Source organism: Pygocentrus nattereri, chromosome 2, assembly GCF_015220715.1.
Source record: "Pygocentrus nattereri isolate fPygNat1 chromosome 2, fPygNat1.pri, whole genome shotgun sequence".
NCBI classification, from domain to species: Eukaryota; Metazoa; Chordata; class Actinopteri; order Characiformes; family Serrasalmidae; genus Pygocentrus; species Pygocentrus nattereri.
This window is the reverse complement of record NC_051212.1, coordinates 51,623,821-51,643,820: the sequence shown is the minus strand read 5'-3', so window position 1 is coordinate 51,643,820 and position 20,000 is coordinate 51,623,821. Positions and strand designations below refer to the sequence as shown.

At 43.4% G+C, this 20,000-nt stretch overlaps 1 protein-coding gene across 2 annotated transcripts in view; it reads right to left on the bottom strand.

Annotated features, from left to right (window-relative positions):
- usp33 (ubiquitin specific peptidase 33) overlaps positions 1-20,000 on the bottom strand; it is a 54,374-nt gene that overhangs the window by 20,617 nt on the left and 13,757 nt on the right. For both annotated transcript variants that reach the window (XM_017714679.2, XM_037545580.1), the window contains 9 exons: positions 12,912-13,064; positions 12,591-12,696; positions 10,933-11,002; positions 6,745-6,858; positions 6,555-6,633; positions 3,765-4,155; positions 2,511-2,651; positions 2,296-2,408; positions 151-323 (listed from right to left, as the gene is read on the bottom strand). In XM_017714679.2, coding sequence (XP_017570168.1) covers positions 151-323; positions 2,296-2,408; positions 2,511-2,651; positions 3,765-4,155; positions 6,555-6,633; positions 6,745-6,858; positions 10,933-11,002; positions 12,591-12,696; positions 12,912-13,064 — 1,340 coding nt within the window. The remainder of the gene's footprint in view (positions 1-150; positions 324-2,295; positions 2,409-2,510; positions 2,652-3,764; positions 4,156-6,554; positions 6,634-6,744; positions 6,859-10,932; positions 11,003-12,590; positions 12,697-12,911; positions 13,065-20,000) is intronic.

Genomic DNA, 20,000 nt, shown 5'->3' with positions numbered 1-20,000 from the left:
TGCAGCTCTACAGTAAGTGGAGCTGATAAGATGGACAGTGAGCGTAGAAACAAGGCGGTGGTCAGAACGTTATGCCTGACTGATATACTACATAAAGCCCATTTTGTGTCGTCTCTTATACATCAGAGATTAAACGCTGTTCCCAATCACCTCTTGATGTACTCCATTACGAAGGCAATCCAGCCCTGAGGGGCGTACGCCTCGCCGCAGGACCCTGCCTTCACCAAGGCGGTCTGATGGGAAGAGGAGTGCAACTTAGCCAGATCCTCTTTCCCCGGGATGGGCAGCGAGATGTCTTGGAAGTTCTCCAGTGTCACCGACACCTTCGAATGAAAGAGAAGATGAATCTGATGTCAGCCTGCAGGACGACTTCTGTATGAAAGAGCTGAATCACAACACCCACCATTCACTGCAGTGGTTTTGATGTCACGCATTACAGCCTTTTGGCTTTCATTGAAACACAGTGGCCAAAGTCGGGCTTTGAATTTGCTGAAAAGGGTTTTGTTGTGCTTACAAATCTTGCTTTGCAGAAAGAAACAACACGCACTACATTTCAGCCACGGGAAAATGACATTAATACACGCTCAAATCTGCCGAAACAGAATGTAAACCACATGTAAATGCACTGAATTAGGTCAACATTTACTTCTGATTGTTTTAATATTTCGTAGGGCTACTCAAAAGAGGCTTTGGGTGCTTCCAAATGAGGAATCGAATCCAGTCCTCAATTTCTAACAAACAGGCTTTTTTTTTTCCAGTGGACGTCCCAAAGATCCAAAATCTTGAGCTTCAATTTTTGTCTTTTTTTTTTTTTTTTTTTTTTACTTTTTTTTGCACAATTAACCTTTGCATCATGTTCAAATTTGCGTCTAGGGGTAGGGTGTCCCAATTTTTGTTAAGATAGGGAGGAGGGTGAAGTGTGAACTAAGAAGCGGCAGCACGTCTCGTCTTCAACCTCCCCAAGTTCAGCCACGTCACCCCACTGCTGCGCTCCCTTCACTGGCATCCTGTAGCTGCGCGGATCAGATTTAAAACCCTAATGCTGCCTACAAAGCCAAAAATGGACCAGCCCCTACCTGCTTGATGGCAATGGTAAAATCTCGAACTGTACCACGAGCCCTTCGAGCTTCGAGTACAGCTCGGCTTGACCCGCCATCCTTCAAGGCGCGTGGAAGACGAGCGTCGAGAATGTTCTCTGTACTGGAGCCCAGGTGGTGGAATGAACTCCCACTGGCTGTCCGAACAGCAGAGTCTCTTGCTGTCTTCAAAGACTGAAGACTCATCTTTTTACACAGCACTTAAATGAGCATTGAACTAGAAGCTGCACTTATTTTATTTATTGTATTGTATCTTATTGTTATTGTATTGCATTGAATGGCACAGAGTTCTGCGCTCAACTCTGTTTCTTTTTCTCTTGGTGTCTGCAGTGACATATTTGTATCTAGCAGTATCTGAGCTCAGGACTGTCTTTTCTCTAAGCTATTGGTAACTAGCAAAGATACTTTCTCTAGACTGACAAAGCACTTCTTGTAAGTCACGCTGGATAAGAGCGTCTGCGAAATGCTGTAAATGTAAGAAAATCGGCAAGGTGGCTGAACAAGAGATCAAAGAATCCCACCAATGTGAGAATTTTCTCCTTTCAAAAATCATAACCATCATATGATCTTAGTCTGCGCTGAGACAGTAAAGAAGCGGCAGGTGAACCCGTTTAAGTGAGGATCATGGATTTAAAAACGTGATCAGGTACTTTATACAGTTTTAAATGTACATGAACTCAATTGTGCCTGAAACTCAGCTCATTAAAAAAGCTTCGCTCCACGCGTGAGAGACTTTTCACGATTTTTCTTTGTTTACTTGCTGTACTTTCTTCTTTCGTGCTCTCGTTGGCTGTAGAAGGAGTCGGTTCAGACTGAGTCACTGACCAGTTTACACTAGATTTCGCTAACCGCTGGGCGATAAACTCTCACTGGTCTGAAACTCGATGTCCAGAAATCGGAGTCTGCGAACCTCACACACGACTCGATTCTCTCTCCAACTGTCGACTGACCCAAAAATCTAGAGTAGAGCTGACCAGCACAGAGTCGGCCAGACTGAGAATTGGGGCTAAAATCCCTGACATAAACAAATACTTGAGTATTTAAGTTATTTAGGTCAGCCTTAATACTGGAGCATAATGCCACTATCAACACTAGCGTTAAAAGGGTTAACACAGATGCTGATGACATTATCCCCACTGTTTATACCACAGTTATAGCTTGTTTGTGTGTAATGGGAACCAGCAAGCAGACTCCTCACCCTGTCACAGGTCAGGCACTGAACGGAACTAACAATGGTGCCGTCAAAAATGTCAGAGATGACGCTGCGATACTTCCTCTGACGCTTGCTCTTCGGCGGTGCGAACGAGGTCACTGAGAGAAGAAGACATAAAGAGAGAGACACGGCGTTAAGACACAGTAACTGAATCTGCTGCATTCTCATAGGTTGAGCTGATGTGTGTCGAGCTGAGGTACCTTTCTTGTGAGCTGAGCTCAAGCTAGGCCACATGGGGGTAGATTTTGGGGGACTGCTGGACAGTTTGGGGACGATTCCCTCATTGGCACTGGGGCTTTGGGACCGGGCATTGTTGCTGACCTGGATCTCAGGGTTGGTGTCTGGAAGCACAGGAGAGAAACGTCACAGCCACAGGGGATTTGGACAGAGTATAACGGTGACTGGGCCTGACATTATTAGGTCACACAACCTTGAGCATTTCAGTTACATTCAGTCTTTCCACCCTCCAAAGTTTACCCCTAAATGTTTTCAGTGGTGACAGATCTGGACCCAGACAGGTCCGTTGAGCAAGTGGACTCTTTTACTTTAAAGCCACGTTGCTGTAATATATGTAATCAAGGCCGTCCCTGAAAAAGACGTCATCTGGATGGCAGCATATCGTGCTCCAAAATCTGCATATATCGTTCAGCATTAATGTTGCCTTCACAGTGTTCAAGTCATCCATGTCATCCTTTTTTGGAACACGTTGCGGGCATCAAACTCAAACTCACGTTGCGGGCATGTATTTAACTTTTGATATGCTGTCATTGCATTGTTTTCAATTCAATATGGGTTTAAATGATCAAAATGATGATTTTTTTTTTCTTAACAACCAGGTAAAAGGAAAGGCAGGCCTTCAGTGAGTTACAGTGGCGGCGTACATGGATGTTTTCACGGATCAAACTTTTAACTAGATACTATCGTAAAAACAACGTCTCAGACATCAACATCTTCATATTCACGTAAGAATTTCTGTGAGGGAGAATTGGAGGCATTAAACTCTTCAGACATCTGGTTCCCACCACCACCACCACCATCACCATCACCATCAACAAGTTTCTCTAAAATGGAGCATTTCAGATCAAACCACTCTGAATGACATCTTAACCATTTATTTATGCAGAAATTTAGAAAAGTTGACAGCATTCCCCTTTAGATTTAGCAGATTTCTAGCTTTCTAAAAGGGCAAATGCCACAACTTGGCATATATATGATTGACTTTTACAACTTAATTTGCAATTCTCGCTTATCAATGGGGAAATGCACAGCCAGAAGCAATGGCCAAAATATGCAGCTTGAATCCCCAACAAAAGAGCCTTCAGAACAAAGGCAAGTTGTCCCCGCCCCCAAACTTGCTGCTCTTTCAGGCCCCAAATGTGTCTTGGTTGACCAGCTACATTTGGGGTAGTGGGGTATTTGTCTCAATATGACCTATTCCAAAGGAGAACACCTACCTGCAGCCTTGCCTTGCTTGATAGCCCCCTGGCTGCTAATGATGGTCCTGTTCTCATTGGTCGTGTCCACGTCCTTGTCGAGGTCACCGTGGGAGCCAGCGCGGTACAGGTTGTTAATGAGGTTCTTTTCTTTCTGCCACTCTCTGTTGGCCTTCTCCTCATCTGGGATCAGCATGTCAGCCTCTTCGGCCTCCTCTGGGCCCCGGGGACCCTCGCTGTCCGCGCTGCACGACTCGCAGGACTGGAAGTCACTATCTGAACGGCTGCGGTCGTCTTCGTCCGGGCTGTCGTCCACGCTGGCCACCGGACTTTGGTCCTCGGGCTCCACCACGGTCTCCTTCAGCTCCTCGTGCAGCTGATCCATCAGACAGCGTAGGAACTCCTGAGAGTCCTGAGACGGAGAGGGAGGAACAGACCAGGTATTAGGCACAGGAACAGTATTTATGTCCAGCATTTGCCTTTATTACCGCTTCCACTCTTTTCAAGCGACTTGTTTTCAGTTTTTTGAAGAAGAAAACTGAATGTTTTCAACTCCTCAGTTCAGTCTTAGAAGGTGGTTATACTTTCCGCTTTTCATGATCCAAATAACCCCAAACACATTCATTTACATTTACATTTATGGCATTTGGCTGACGCTCTTATCCGGAGCGACTTACAATTTGATCATTTTACACAGGTAGGCAAAGGCGGTGTTAGGAGTCTTGCCCAAGGACTCTTATTGGTACAGTGTAGGACGCTGACCCAGGTGGGGGATTGAACCCTAGTCTACAGCATAGAAGGCAGAGGTGTTACCCACTGCAATACACTACACCAACCACTACACAACATTCAATCATGTTGAGGTCTAGACTTTGGAGTGGTCAGCCCATTGTTCTGATACAGTGATAACACCAGCAGCTTCTTTGATTTGCAAAGGTTTTTCTTTCCTGTCCCCTTCCTTTTCTCAGTAAAATCTGTCTTCACATACACTTGCGCAAAGGGAAGTATCTCATATCTAATCTCCTCAGAAATATCTTCATTATTTCTTATAATCTCCTGCGTTTAGTGGCCGTTTCGACTGGAAATCGTCTCTGACTTTTGTCCAGCACTGTAATTAGCAGCCAAAGGGCCATCAGGCAAAAGCAAGGCTGAGGATTACTGTTGTCCGCTGAATAAACACTGAGGAGTATGAAACTGAGGAGCAGACATAAATAAAGTCCGGTCTGTGTGTGGAACTATAGCCAGGAGAGTACACCATAATACACACTTTCTCCCTCTCTCCCTCTCTCCCTCTCTCTCTCTCTCTCTCTCTCTCGCTCTCTCGCTCTCTCGCTCAGTGTGTGTCCATGAATGTGACTCTGTAAATGAGATTACTGCTGCTGGAGCTTTTACAGGGATCCATTCTGGTCCGGGCCCATGACGGCCCACGCATGCTAATGCTAGTTCTAAAAATGGCTCTTCCTCTCTGGCCGGCCGTGACGAATGACTGCGAGGCCCGTGTGGGTTTATTACACGGCCATGAGGGCACTGTGGCCTGAAAAAGAGAAGGACAACCTGGAGCACAACGGATGGGATTGTTTCTCCTCAAACTAATTCTGAGTCAGAAGTCAGCCAGGGTAAGGAGGATGTGCTCAGAGGACGGCGAGTGCGTTTTCTATTAATATCTCCTTCTTTAAGTACCTTCTGCGGATGGAATGAGTCAGAAGCTGAAATAACTACCATGACAGATTACGAGAGGGGAGATAAACAGAATAAAGGTGGTGTTTTTAGTGCATGGGGTCTACATAAACATTTATAAAAGCTTATTCCAATAAGGGGCAGCCATGGGCTGGAGGTTAGGGAACCAGCTTTGTGACCAGAAGGTCGTTGGTTCAATCCCCTGGGCCAAGAGGACGTGACTGAGGTGCCCTTGAGCAAGGCACCTAACCTCCAACTGCTCCCCGGGCGCTGTGGATACGGCTGTCCACTGTTACGTTAAGTGATACATTATTAATCCCACCAACAGGGAAATTCCACCTCCGCATTTAACCCATCTGTGAAGTGAAACACCACATAGACACTAGTGAACACACACACACTAGGGGGCAGTGAGCACACTTGCCCGGAGCGGTGGGCAGCCCAATCCTCGGCGCCTGGGGAGCAATTGGGGGTTAGGTGTCTTGCTCAAGGACACCTCAATCATGTGCTGTCGGTGCTGGGGACTGAACCGGCAACCTTCCGGTCACAGGGCCAGTTCCCTAACCTCCAGCCCACGACTGCTCTGGGCAAGTGTGCTCACTGCCCCTAGGTGTGTGTCTTCACTAGTGTGTATGTGGTGTTTCACTGGACGGACGGGTTAGATTGTAGAGGTGAAATTTCCCCATTGTGGGACTAATAAGGGTCACTTAATCTTAATCATAAAGGCTAATCTGGCCAATGAATGAGCTTAAATTCCTATTTATCTGCATTTCATCAAATAAACAGTAATCGTGCATTAAAATGTGCAGAGGCAGGTTTCTGTCTAAAGGATGCATTAGGTCATTTGAACTTGGCTAATCAATAAAATATGTAATTTCACCAGGGGTGGCCAAACTTTTGCATACAAATGTATGTATGTAAATTGTCTCTGCTCTGACATACAGTCATATGCAAATGTGTTCATGGTTGTGACATCACAACCACAGTCAATTCCAAACAGGCTGCTTTTGCAGCTTAGTTTCCATTTACAGACTGTATGAACTAGAAGCCTGTAGTACAGGATAAAGCAAGGGCATGTTGTTTATCCAGAAAAGGGTCTCTTATTAGAACCGAGACCCTGTTCACAACGCCTACCTGCTGGGAGTAGCCCCGAAACATTGGATTGACTGCTTTGATTCCCTGGAACAGATTTGTAGGGACGACAAAGGACGGCCTGCAAGTGCAAATCAGTCAGCAAGTAAGTCCACAGATTAAATACGTCACAAATCCAGACAAAGCAACACAAATAAATAAACAAATGAAGAAGAAGGGAGAAGCTACGTGCCTGTTTTTGTGCCACAGGTCTGTGATCAGCTTCTGGTAGCTTTTACACAGAGCCGGCTTCTTGTCCGTTCTGACCAGGCCGCCGCAGTCCAGGAAAAACTGCGTCAGCGGAGGACTGAAGACAAACAGACAGAAGAAACGGAAAGTCAGAGGGGAGGACGTCTGGTGGAAGCACAAGAGCCTCAAATTTCAATTATGAATTGTAATGCGTTCCTTCATAGCAACGGTTGCCAGGTTGGACAAGCTTTACACTGGCCAAAAATCCCACTTGACCTAATGAGAAACTGTAGCACCCAAACACAAAATACACCCGTAACATACACAATACAGCATCTAGTTAAGAACACTGTACATAAGTTCTTTGTACAGTCACATGCATGTTTGAATACAGATAAAAAACTTGGTATGACATTTTTCTGCAAATTTCAGTACACAATTTCTATTAATTTGCTTAAAGTAACACACAATACACATACATATATATATATATATATATATATATCTATCTATCTATCTATCTATCTATCTATCTCGATGCTGTCGGAAGAAAACCATGCATTCTCCACTTTTGTCATTTTTTAGTTTTGAAATAATTTGAAAATGCCTGTTGTCATTTAAATTGTGTATAAATTTCATGAAGGATGGACCAAAATAAATGGAACAAAATGACTTGGAAAAAATTCTGGTTCCATTGAATTACATTAAAAGAAAAGTAGGTTTATTCCTTCTCCTGTAAAGTTACCATTTTGGAGATACAAGGTTCTGACAACAGCTATATATATATATATATATATATATATATATATATATATATATATATATATATATATATATATATATATACACACACATACACACACACACACACACACACACACACACACACACACAGTTTCACTCAAACGAGGCCGCAAATATTTTTGTAATAACTCTCTCTCAGCATATGGGGATTCGAACAAGCCGAGGTGCCCCTGCATCAGAGCGATGAGGTAGGCGACGGACAGCCGTCAAGACATTTAACTTCCAGGTGCAGACCCTTGTGCCCCTTTACATGTCTGGCAGAAAACAGAGATCACTTCTAGGATCACGTGTAATGCAATCGATTACACACACGTCAAGACATGTAGTGTATTTTTTTGGTTCAGTTTGCTTCGTCCTAACGGGAGATACAACCGAATTTCCAAATAATTAAAAAAGGATTGGATTTCTACTCAAACCACAATTTCAACTGAGGAGACTCAAGCAGTTACAGGTATGAAGATCCAGTTGTTTTTCATGTCAACAGCTACGTCTTCTAAACAGATGTTCTAAACAGGTAGCTCTACTTTCACTCAAGTGTGGTTTTTTGTATGCATATGTACGTTCATAAGAACGATAAGGCCTAAAAAGCGTAAACAGTTCAAGTGCATCCCGATCTTATGAAGAATGCATATACAGGGCTCTCAACCTGGCCAAGGCCTTCTAAGATCCATTACTAGCAAATCGCAGCTGTCGGAACAAAACCCTGGATCTCCACAATGGTAACTTTACAGGAGAAGGAAAAAACCTTCGTTACGTTTAATGTAAGTCAATGGAACCAGACGTCTTTCCAAGTCATTCTGGGAATCTTCCTATGGCCCACTCATCACGAAATTTACACACAATGTAACAGACAACAGGTACTTTCAAATATGGTCAAAAACTGAAAAACGATAAAAATGGAGAGGTTTTGTTTTCCGACAGCAGCGAAATGATGCCTTAGAACAGTGTTAAGAACGAAAAACAGGGCCATCGCACATTTACTTGATGGATCATCTTAAGATTGCTCCCCAAAGCCATCCACAAACATGCAAACATCATTTTGGAAAAAATGTTAATTCTTTTGCGCATGTTATGAAGGTCCCTGGGTTGGTAGCCTTCAAACAAGGTCTTTCAGATGATCCTCACAAATAAGGCACGCAGAGTATGTGGAGAGATGAAAGAGAAAAGCTGGTGTGCCCATGAAACACAAAAATCCTTCCCACCGCACACAAACGCATGCACACAATTCCAACTAACGTCCCTGTAGTAATTAACAGTCTTTGCAGGATTGCAAATTTTGACCCAGTTCCATTTTTCTGAGCTCCATATCCGTCCACACAGTCGAGCTTTTACTAAAAACGTCCTAAAACTCTTTCTCGGATGTCACGGAGCCTTTCCAAATATAATCCGTGCTTTTAGTTACATTACCCATTTCCATTTAATTAGGCTAATGGCGATCTACATAAAAAATGTAAAAAACCCAGCCCAGAAGTGACCAGCCCAAGCCTGGAGATGTGAATTTAGAGCGAAAAAGGAAGGAAAGGCGAGACGGATTGTGGCAGAGAAGTGAAGAGGAAAAGCAGGCATAAAGAGTCTGATTGGGTCTACAAGCCGTTCTTTTTCTAATGAAGTCGCTTTCACGCTGGGTTCTGGCTGCTGCCCGCTCGGTCCGGGAGCCGTTTAGGGAGGGTTATCTGAACTCATCTTAGCATTCGTTTACTTAATCCGATGTTCAGACAAGGCAGGTGTAGTTTGGAATAGAGAAAAGAAACGTTCGCGTTCAAATAAGCCTGAAAACGAGCTTTGAAACAAAGGCGAAACTTACTGACTTACGACAACACGAGCAGCTGATACTGCGCCAGCCCAAAGACGACGAAGAGGAGCTGCGTATGTGAGTCTCTCAGGGAAAAAGACAGATTTCTACAGCGCTAGTTAGGGCTCTGCAGGTGGGCTGTATAGTGGGACCCGGTTCCTACATCTCACAATTAACTTCACACAGGACGGTTTTTGTTATTGTGCCTATAGGACGTTTGTAAGCGATCTTTGTTGTGACTGGCTGTCCTGTAATGAGCGTCGTTTAAAAAGCGAAGCATTACTTATTATCTCAGCATAAGAGAAGCACATTAAAGAAACTGCTCTCCGTTATGGAGGATGATGGCCACCCACTGCCTGCACACCATCATCTTGGACAGGAGGAGCATGTTTAGTGGCAGGCTGCTGTCACAGAGCTGCTCAACCGGCACATTCAGGAGATCCTTTGTCCTCAGAGCCATCAGGCTCTTCAACTCTTCCCAGGGGGACCAGCAGAGAAGGGGGGGGGGAGAGGAGGGTCTGAATCTGAATCTCATGCTTATCTTGTGTTTCTCTATTCATCTGCACATTTAGACAGCAAGCTGCACATACTGCACTTTCTGCATACCTCGCTGCACATCTGGACACTTTATTTGGTACAACATCTGCACATATTGATTCATTCTGTGTGGTCATTATATACCGTTACCTGTAACTTCTCATACGGTCATTATTGCACTGCGCCTCTCACCTCAGGGTATAGATCTCATCACAGATTGCTGTATTTTTTCTACTTGTATATCTGCCTGCATATCTGATCTGGTTTATTTATTCTTGTTATACGTCTACATTCTTATTACGGTTACTGTACAGTGTTGTGCGTCTGCTCCAGGCTGCTAAATTTCCTTCGGGATCAATAAAGTATCCATCTCTCTATGAATGGACACAGCTACACTGCTGTATATATAGACACACACACACACACACACACACACAATCATGCTGCCGCCACACTGGCAGGCAACTTCAAGTTCATTCAGCAGAGCTGTGGCTGTTAAAGCCATAACCGCCCAAGCAAAGGCAATAAAAACACTTTTCAAAGAATTTCTGAAACAAAATTCTAAGACATCGATCACATCCGTCCCTGCGTATGAGCTCCGATTTGATTTTATTCGATTTGTGTTTGAAGTGATGACAAACGAAAGCTAAAATCTGCACGGCTGAGATATTTTCACATAGCAAACTGCGCAGTAGCACATTAAATAGTATACAAACAGACAGCAGCTCTACCATTAGAAGTGCACTCAATAGTGTAGGAGGTGAAGTACAGAAGTGTGTGGTTTGGGACGCAGCGTTAGATCAGCAGCTCCAGGGGCCGATTACAGCTTCACTGGGCTGCTCATTAGTTGCTCAGTAAACATCTCCAGGCGAAAATGTTCGAGGTTTTTATTGATTAAGGATTATTTACCAAGGCAAATTGATGCATTTATTGAAGCAATTCATATATTTATTAACGCAAATCAATGTCAGCTTCACAGTCACCAGCTTTCAAAATGTGTTCTGCGTTTACACACACACACACACACACACACACACACATATATACACACATCCTCACCAGTTGGAGAGAGCCTGCAGGGCCGCGTTCATATAGCAAGTGTTGCCGATGTTCTTCAGCCCGGTCAGCCCTGCAGGACATGAACACACAGTGAACACACAGAGACTCAGGAATACACAGCGGAGTATGTGAGCATCAAAGGAATAGCTTGGTGAAAAATCCCCTCTTACCCCAAATGTAACGTTCAGCCAAGACACGCTCAGCGTCTGAAATTTGCCTCTTCAGTTTTGCACTGGAGGGACGAGGCTAATGTAGCTAGTAATGGAAGCTTCACAGTCACCAGCTGTATATATAAATCATCACGGTCTCCTCAAACGGCGTAGAGTTCTTCAGCCATCTGGAATACACTGCTGATGATGCTGCTGCACTGACTCTAATCACAGCCACTGCCTCACCTGCTTCCCCACTTTTCTGTACTTTAATATTTTACGCGAATGTTAAAACCTTATTCTCTGGTCATTTTGTTGTGTGTTATTGTTCTGCTATCCGGTGCTGACCAGAAGAGAATGGGTTCCCTTTTGAGTCTCTTTCTCTTAGGGAGTTTTTCCTTGCCACTGTCACCACTGGCGACGCTCATGGTGGCGTTGCGACAACACCTGCTGTAAAAAGTGCGATATAAATAAACTTTGACTCCACTTGACTGTCGTGTGTGATACTGTTATCTACACAAACCAGTAGACAGTAACAGCAGATATCTGGAAGTCTGAATTTTGAGCATGAAGCAAGTGTGATGATTTAGGCAGCATTTAGGTCCGCCCAGCACCAACTGGTGGAACTAAGAAACGGGTCCGCCCAGCACCAACTGGTGGAACTAAAACGGGTCCGCCCAGCACCAACTGGTGGAACTAAGAAACGGGTCCGCCCAGCACCAACTGGTGGAACTAAGAAACGGGTCCGCCCAGCACCAACTGGTGGAACTAAGAAACGGGTCCGCCCAGCACCAACTGGTGGAACTAAGAAACGGGTCCGCCCAGCACCAACTGGTGGAACTAAGAAACGGGTCCGCCCAGCACCAACTGGTGGAACTAAGAAACGGGTCCGCCCAGCACCAACTGGTGGAACTAAGAAACGGGTCGGCGCAGCGCCAACTGGTGGAACTAGCATCAATATCAGCAACACGAGTTCAAAAGTGTGAAACAGCGATTATAAAATACAAAAAATGTTGCCGACCCGTGCACGAAATTATTCGATAATGACGTATTTTCATGATGAATGGACCAAAAGAAACGACCCAAAATGATTTGGGGAAAAAAATCTGGTTCCTTTGACTTACATTAAAAGCAGAGGAGGCTTTTTCCTTCTCCTGTAAAGCCACCGCACTGGAGATCCAAGGTTTTGTTCCAACAACTAATGCTAACGTACATTAAGTCTGTGGCTCCAGCGCAAAACTAAAGGAGCCAACTTTGGACATCAAACTAAATTTGGAATAAGGGGAAAACGACTACATTAGATTTTCTCTGAACTGTGCCTCAAAAATTACGGTGTAGCAAGTGAACCACAGCGCGTTGGTGCTCATGATGAATGTTAAATAACACAGCAGCTCTAAATGAGGGCGAGTTAAAAAGAGGCTAGCAGCCTGTTGGCTTGGCGTGACGGAGGTTTTTGTCAGAAAGGCTTAAAGCAGCAGAGTTTTCACTGAGCCAGGCCACGTTCAGTACCTCTGCTTCTCAAATCGTCCTCCTCTTCAGTCTCCATGTCCAGGTCCTCGCAGGCTCCGGGTGGTGGGACTCTCAGGGACGTTGGGCTGCCGGGGGCCACGGGCTCCTGAGAATACACAGACTCACACACTCAGAATCTGACCAGCGAAGACGGCGGGGCTGACCAACTGGGCAGGAACAGATGGTCTACAGTCTGGAACTGTACACGTTATACGCCAGACCTATAAAGCAGGCCGAGCTCATAAAGCGGCAATCCATGGTGTTAGACTGTGGACAGGTTCTAATGAAGTGGGCAATCAGTTTAGGAGAAGTGGGTGTTACCTGGATGGGAGTCTGCAGGGGGGAGATGGGTTGGACGGCGCCAGGCAGCAGGGTGGGAGGCCCCAGCTTCCTGTCCAGGAAGACTTCTTTGGTGCAGGCGTAACACCACACCCTCAGCGTGGTCAGATTGACGGTCAGGTTGTGCCGCGTCTCCTGCAGGGAGGGACACGCAGGGGCTAGATGGTGAAAAAAGGACCCTGGGACGTGTTAAGCTCAGAGCAATCTGCTCTCTGAAGCAGCCGTGGTGTTTCTGGTATTTAGCGAAATGCCCTTATAAGGCTTTATAAATCCCATGTGTAACTATACTGCAAAACCAGCTCGTTTCAGGCTTTAGAATTTATTAAATATGACCTGAATTCCAAACTCATGATAATAGTTCACTGAAGCTTTAAATACATATGAATGTGAAGTAAATCCAAAGGCTGTAACACTTTCTGAACAGCTTCTCACTCGGACTATTAACATGTAAATTCTAATAGATTTAGTGCCTCACGTCTGTTAGAGGCCTGGACAGAGGTGGACAGTAACTGAGTAACTGAGTAAATGTAATTAGTTTCTGTACTTTAGTATTTTTGGTGTATCTGTACTGAAGTTTCTCCGTTCTGGGCGACTTTGTCCTTTCACTCCACTACATTTCAGAGTCTAATATCCGACTTTTTCCTCCTACATTTTGAGAAATCTGTCGTTCCTTTTGGTTTCTGTGTGTATAAAAACGTAACATGTCAAAACGAAAGAAGCGCAAAGCCAGAGCACCAATCAGGGCCCAGCGGTCACTTTGTTTAGAGCTGGTTTTGACCTGTTGGTCATACCGACCCAGTGCAGCACGCGGTTCAACGTCAGCGCAGCAGCGTAAAACTTTGGGAGAGTCTGTTCAACATAAATGATGAACTAACCTAACTTTGTGTAAATAGAGCTCAATATAGAAATATGTCCACATATGCAGTCGAGACTGACGCGGCTTTTTTCTGAATTTCTACAAACACCATTTCATTTTATAGTAAATGAGTTTGGGCTGGTTTATGTTTATGAACAGACGCCTACAGATCAACATAGTAAAGGAGCTCATCTGTGATCCTGAGTTTAAAGCCAGTTTTTATTCAACTTAAACTTGGAACTAAGTTGTAAATAAATCTGAAACTGAAACTTTGCTTGTGTGTAAAAAGTGATTTCAGAGCCACTCGGTTCTCCCTGATGGAAACTGTTTACCTTCAGTGTTTTGTGCTTCTGATCATTTTAATAGACGTCAGCGTCACTAATTAATGACGGTCTATTAAAAGACTGGTTTACCAAGAGAGACGCTGGAGGACTTTCACCTGAAATGAGTTCATGAAGCCAGTCTGGTTATAAAAACGATAACAGGGCATTAAAGTTGTTGCGGCATGCTAGTCGGTCAATCACGACTGTTGAAATACTTCAAAACGAAATGGAAATGGTTAAAAAAAAAAAAAACACACAAACATCCAGAAAATCACTATTTATTACACACACACGTTTTTATATATATATATATATATATATATATATATATATATACATATATATATATATATATATATACATATATATATATATATATATATATATATATACATACATACATACATACATACAACACAAACTACACAAATAAATAGATTTTGAAAATGTGTCTTGGGTGCCTAAGACTTTCACGCAGCACTGCAGAGTTTATCAGGCCTGGGGTTTCACAGGGAAACGCGATGCACACTACAACACATGGCTTACTGTCAGAAAGCTCAGCTTCTCTAGTCTAACACAGAGTTTGAAGTTTGTTTATATCTTAAACTTTTGTGAAGTTGTTGAAGTTTAAAGATAAAAAGTTATGAACGGGTCAGAGGCACGACGTTCGTCCTTAAAGAGTTAACTGAATTCTCCAGTACACTCACAAAAAGGCAGCAGCTGCAGTTCAGTGGACACTACATTATTCATCAGCAGTGGACGAGCTTCCACTCTGAACAGCAGATGCACTTTTACACACTGTACATGGCCTCCTCCATCATTTATGGGCTGCACCAAAAAGAAACAAAAAAAAAAAAAAAACCACCCACCCACACACACCCTGCTGAAATCTGGCACGCTCAGCCATCCGGCCGGCTGCTTTTGATGGGGCATGAAATATTTAGAGCCAGATCGACTGAAGCCTTCAGCTCCAGCCAGAGTGAACTGAGTGAGTGGCTCGCCGTGACTCTGCACAAAGCAGGCTGAGCGAACGAGCTGCAGATAGAAGCGCACCGATAGACCAGCACAGTGACCCGTTCGCCTCTCATTGTTATTCCATTACTACGACATGTCTGTGTTAAGAGGGACGTTGGCTGCACATCACGTGGACGTCTACAGCAGTGAGACAGAACTACAGGTTTGGTCCGGCCTTAAAATTTTGGGCCTGATAGGAACCTGACAAAATTCTGGCCGAACTCAACCCACAGTGTCTGACACAGCCCGAGCCCAACAACACTGACTCTGAAACTGACCCAAACCCCAAGTCGGGAGTCAAGTCTGACCCAAACTCAAGAAAATTATGGCCAAACCTGACCTGAACCATATCATCAAGCGCTAAATCTGAAACCCGAGCCCAAAAACTTCTGGCCAAACCTGACCTGAACCACATTATCAAGTTCTGAATGTTCTGAAACAAGACAGACAAAATACGGTCCAAACTTGACCCACATCACCAAGTTGAGTCCAAAACTGACCTGAGCCCAACAAAATCCTGCATAAATCAGATTACAACCACATCGAGTTTAGTCGGAAACCGACCCGAGCCAAACAACATTCTGGCCAAGCCTGACCCGAACCACAATATCAAGTTCTGAATCTCAAAATGACTCAAACCAAACAAACTTTAGTTTGAAACTGACCTGAACCAGCCACTAACAAACCAAAGCACTGAATTACAACCTTGTTTCCATCACCGCGCTGGTCAACAGTGACAATTGTGGCTATTACTAAATCATGAATAAATAAATGCCAGTGTTAATAACTGTTTAATAGGACGGTTTTACTGTGTATTACCGTATAACAGTGACATTACACAGTTAAAACAGTAGTTTCCTCATACTGCGCTCCCAGTGACGCAGCCATCCGAGATTTTGTCGTGATTAAAAAAGCTGGAATATTTTTCAATATTTGTCAATTCATGAACCAGCCATTAAGAAGCCTGAGGACCCAAAGAGAAGACGGGATATTCTGGAGAAACATTATCCATATGGACGGAAAAACAACTTGATGGCACTTAATACTAATAATAATAATATTCGTCAGTACCGATAAACCCAGGTTAGCGGGTAATATCGGCCAATATCACCACCTAATCAACATATCGGTCAGGCTCAGCTCAGATCAGGACATCCCTACAAAACGTTACAGCCAGACGAGCTGCATTCATGGATCTCTTTCATCAATGTTTTCCTGTTCCTCTTTGTCTCCCAATCATATGAGCGCACACGTGCTGCTCTCAGGGGAATAATAACCCTAATTAACGCCCATCTCTCTCATTTAAACACAAATCTCATCCTTATCCTAAAAAAATGAGCCTGCAGCGGCTTTGGGCTGCACAACCCTCGACTATGTGAACGGTGCGCTGCAAAAAAATGGGATCATGAAGTGAAATGAACTGAAATCTAGTGAATCTCTCATATTTCTCATTTTAAGATGTTGCAGACTTATTATAAGATTAACTTATTACGACATTTTAGTCAGTCAAATTATCTCAATACAGAAATTTGCTTGAAAGAAGAAATATTATGGGTCAATATAGTGAGATCACTTACAAACCCAATTCCAATGAAGTTGGGACGTTGTGTAAAACAAATAAAAACAAAATACGATGATTTGCAAATCCTTTTCAATCCTATTCAACTGAATACACTACAAAGACGAGATATTTAATGTTCAAACAGATAAACTTTATTGTTTTTTGCAAATATTCACTCATTTTGAATTTGATGCCTGCAACATGTTCCAAAGAAGTTGGGACAGGGGCGTGTTTACCACTGTGTTACATCACCTTTCCTTTTAACAACACTCAATAAGCGTTTGGGAACTGAGGACACTGATTGTTGAAGCTTTGTAGGTGGAATTCTTTCCCATTCTTGCTTGATGTATAACTTCAGTTGCTCAACAGTCCGGGGTCTCCGCTGTTGTATTTTGCGCTTCATAATGTGCCACACATTTTCAATGGGAGACGGTCTGGACTGCAGGCAGGCCAGTCTAGTACCTGCACTCTTTTACTACAAAGCCACGCTGTTGTAACACGTGCAGAACGTGGCTTGGCATCGTCTTGCTGAAATAAGCAGGACGTCCCTGAAAAAGACGCTGCTTGGATGGCAGCAGATGTTGCTCCAAAACCTGTATGTACCTTTCAGCACTAATGAGGCCTTCACAGATGTGCAGGTTACCCCTGCCATGGGCACTAACGCACCCCCCCACACCATCAGAGATGCTGGCTTTTGAACTTTGTGCTGATAACAATCCGGACAGTCCTTTTCCTCTTTGGCCCGGAGGACACGACGTCCATGATTTCCAGAAACAGTGTGAAATGTGGACGCGTCAGACCACAGGACACTTTCCCACTGCGTTAGTCCTTCTCAGATAAGCTCAGCCCAGAGAAGCCGGCGGCGTTTCTGGGTGGTGTTGATATCTGGCTTCGCTTTGCATGGCAGAGTTTTAACTTGCACTTGTAGACGGAGCGACGAACTGCGTTCACTGACAGTGGTTTTCTGAAGTGTTCCTGAGCCCATGTGGGAATATTCGTTACAGCATGATGTGGGTTTTTAATGCAGTGCTGCCTGAGGGTTCGAAGGTCACGGGCATTCAATGTTGGTTTTCTGCCTTGCTGCTTACTTGCAGAGATTTCTCCAGATTCTCTGAATCTTTTGATGATGTTATGGACTGTAGATGATGAAATCCCTAAATTCCTTTAATTGCACGTTGAGAAACGTTGTTCTTAAACTGTTGGACTATTTGCTCACGCAGTTGTTCACTAAGTGGTGAATCTCGCCCCGTCCTTGCTTGTGAACGACTGAGCCTTTCAGAGATGCTCCCTTTATACCCAATCATGACACTCACCTGTTTCCAATGAACCTGTTCACGGGTGGAATGTTCCAAACAGGTGTTTTTTCAAGGATTCAAGGATTCAAGGAGATTTTATTGTCATTCGCATCACATGGTACATGAGGTGGAACGAAATTAAGATCTCATGGTCCAGTTTACACCCAAGAGCTGTTATTAAAATATAAATATAAGGTTTTTTTTTTTTTTGAGCATTCCTCAACTTTCCCAGTCTTTTCTTGCCCCTGTCCCAACTTCTTTGGAACGTGTTGCAGGCATCAAAATCAAAAATGAGTGAATATTTGCAAAAAACAAAGTTTATCCGTTTGAACATTAAATATCTCGTCTCTGTAGTGTATTCAGTTGAATATAGGTTGAAAAGGATTTGCAAATCATCGTATTCTGTTTTTATTTATGTTTTACACAACGTCCCGACTTCATTGGAATTGGGGTTGTACTACAATCACCACAAACAAGCAAAAATGTCTATAAATAAGTTAAATATTCTTATAATGAGCTTGAACTGAGGAATATGAAATATATGACTAGATTTGAGATCACTGTGTTGACATAATATCCTCGTCCTTAAGAGAAGCCCGTCTGGACGGGCGGCCTGGTTTTAGACCTTTTTATGAAGCATCTCAAGAAAATGCATTACTCTGGAACTAATGTAGGTTAGTGGAGCAGCCACTCTGCCCTGCACCGCACCCTGTCTCCAACAGGCCTGAGTGCAGATACACAAGAGCTGTGAGCAGACGCTTCGATCAGCGAACACCGATTACTAATGCATGACCGCTGTTACTCGTGGCCGAGCGCCATTCCAACCACAGTCCACTGCTGAAGAGCGCTGCGGCACTCTCCGTGTTTGATGGCACATCGATATTAGCCGGAGATGATGCGTTTGTAATGTGGAATTCAAGGAGAGAAGACAATCAAAAAAAGAAAATGAGGACACTTTTTTCCTCTTTTCAGAATTTTCACAAAGTATTCTGGAAAAATACATTTTAATTAGGGCTGTCAAATCATTAAAATAATTAATTATTTATTTAATCACATTGTTTTGTGCTGTTAATTGGGACTTTGTCTTAGTGGCGCAAATTTGAGCCTAAAGACTGTTTTTTTTTTTTTTTTTTTCCCTAATTTCAGATTTTATTTTATTCCTCTTTTTCTTTGTGTTTTTATTTGTAAATTTTACTTTAAGATTTTTTTATTTTGTACATTACATGCCATTTATAACTAACTACAAACACAAGCGCATCATAACATTCTGCTGGTCTTTTTTTCACCTAACGGCTCCACCTGGTGGAGAATGTTCAGACTGCTCAACACGGCCTTACAATAACCTGCGAATACCCTGATTATCATCATCAGTAACCGCCAATACAAATTAATCAAGAACGCACATTTGTAGCCTCTTCCACTCCTCGAGTCCACCGGTGGCTCCATAACGCACTTGGTCATGTTCTTCATAGCGTTCATATTCCATAAGCTCCATTAAGAAGCTGGGCGTCGTGTGAGGCTGTAGCTCTTCTCTCCAGTCTAATAGACGGTGATGTCATTTTAAACCCTTATAATAAAAGAAGCTGAACTTTGTTTTTCTACTGAAAGTCGACCCGTTTTTCCCCCAAATCTGGGCTCTAAACTATAAACAGACGGCGTCTCTTCAGTGATCTGCTCTGGAAACATTACTTTAATAAAATAACACAAAGAGCGTCTGAGATTTTTGGCTTTCAGCAGTAAATTATAAGTGTATAGCGATATGTGTAGATCATAAAACACACGTTCTGTTAATCTGAGCGGAGCTTTTACAAAAAAATAAACAAATAAATAAAATAAAAATTTGCATTTATTTCATGCAGTTACTGAATAATTCGCCTTACGATTTGGTCAGGAAAATTCAGACGGACAAACCAAAATACAGCCAGAAAAATAAGATGTTAACTGTTTTTAATCGAGTTATCAATTTTAACCAGGCGACAGCCCTAAAATATTGATGTATTCATTATTTCAAATTCTGGGCAT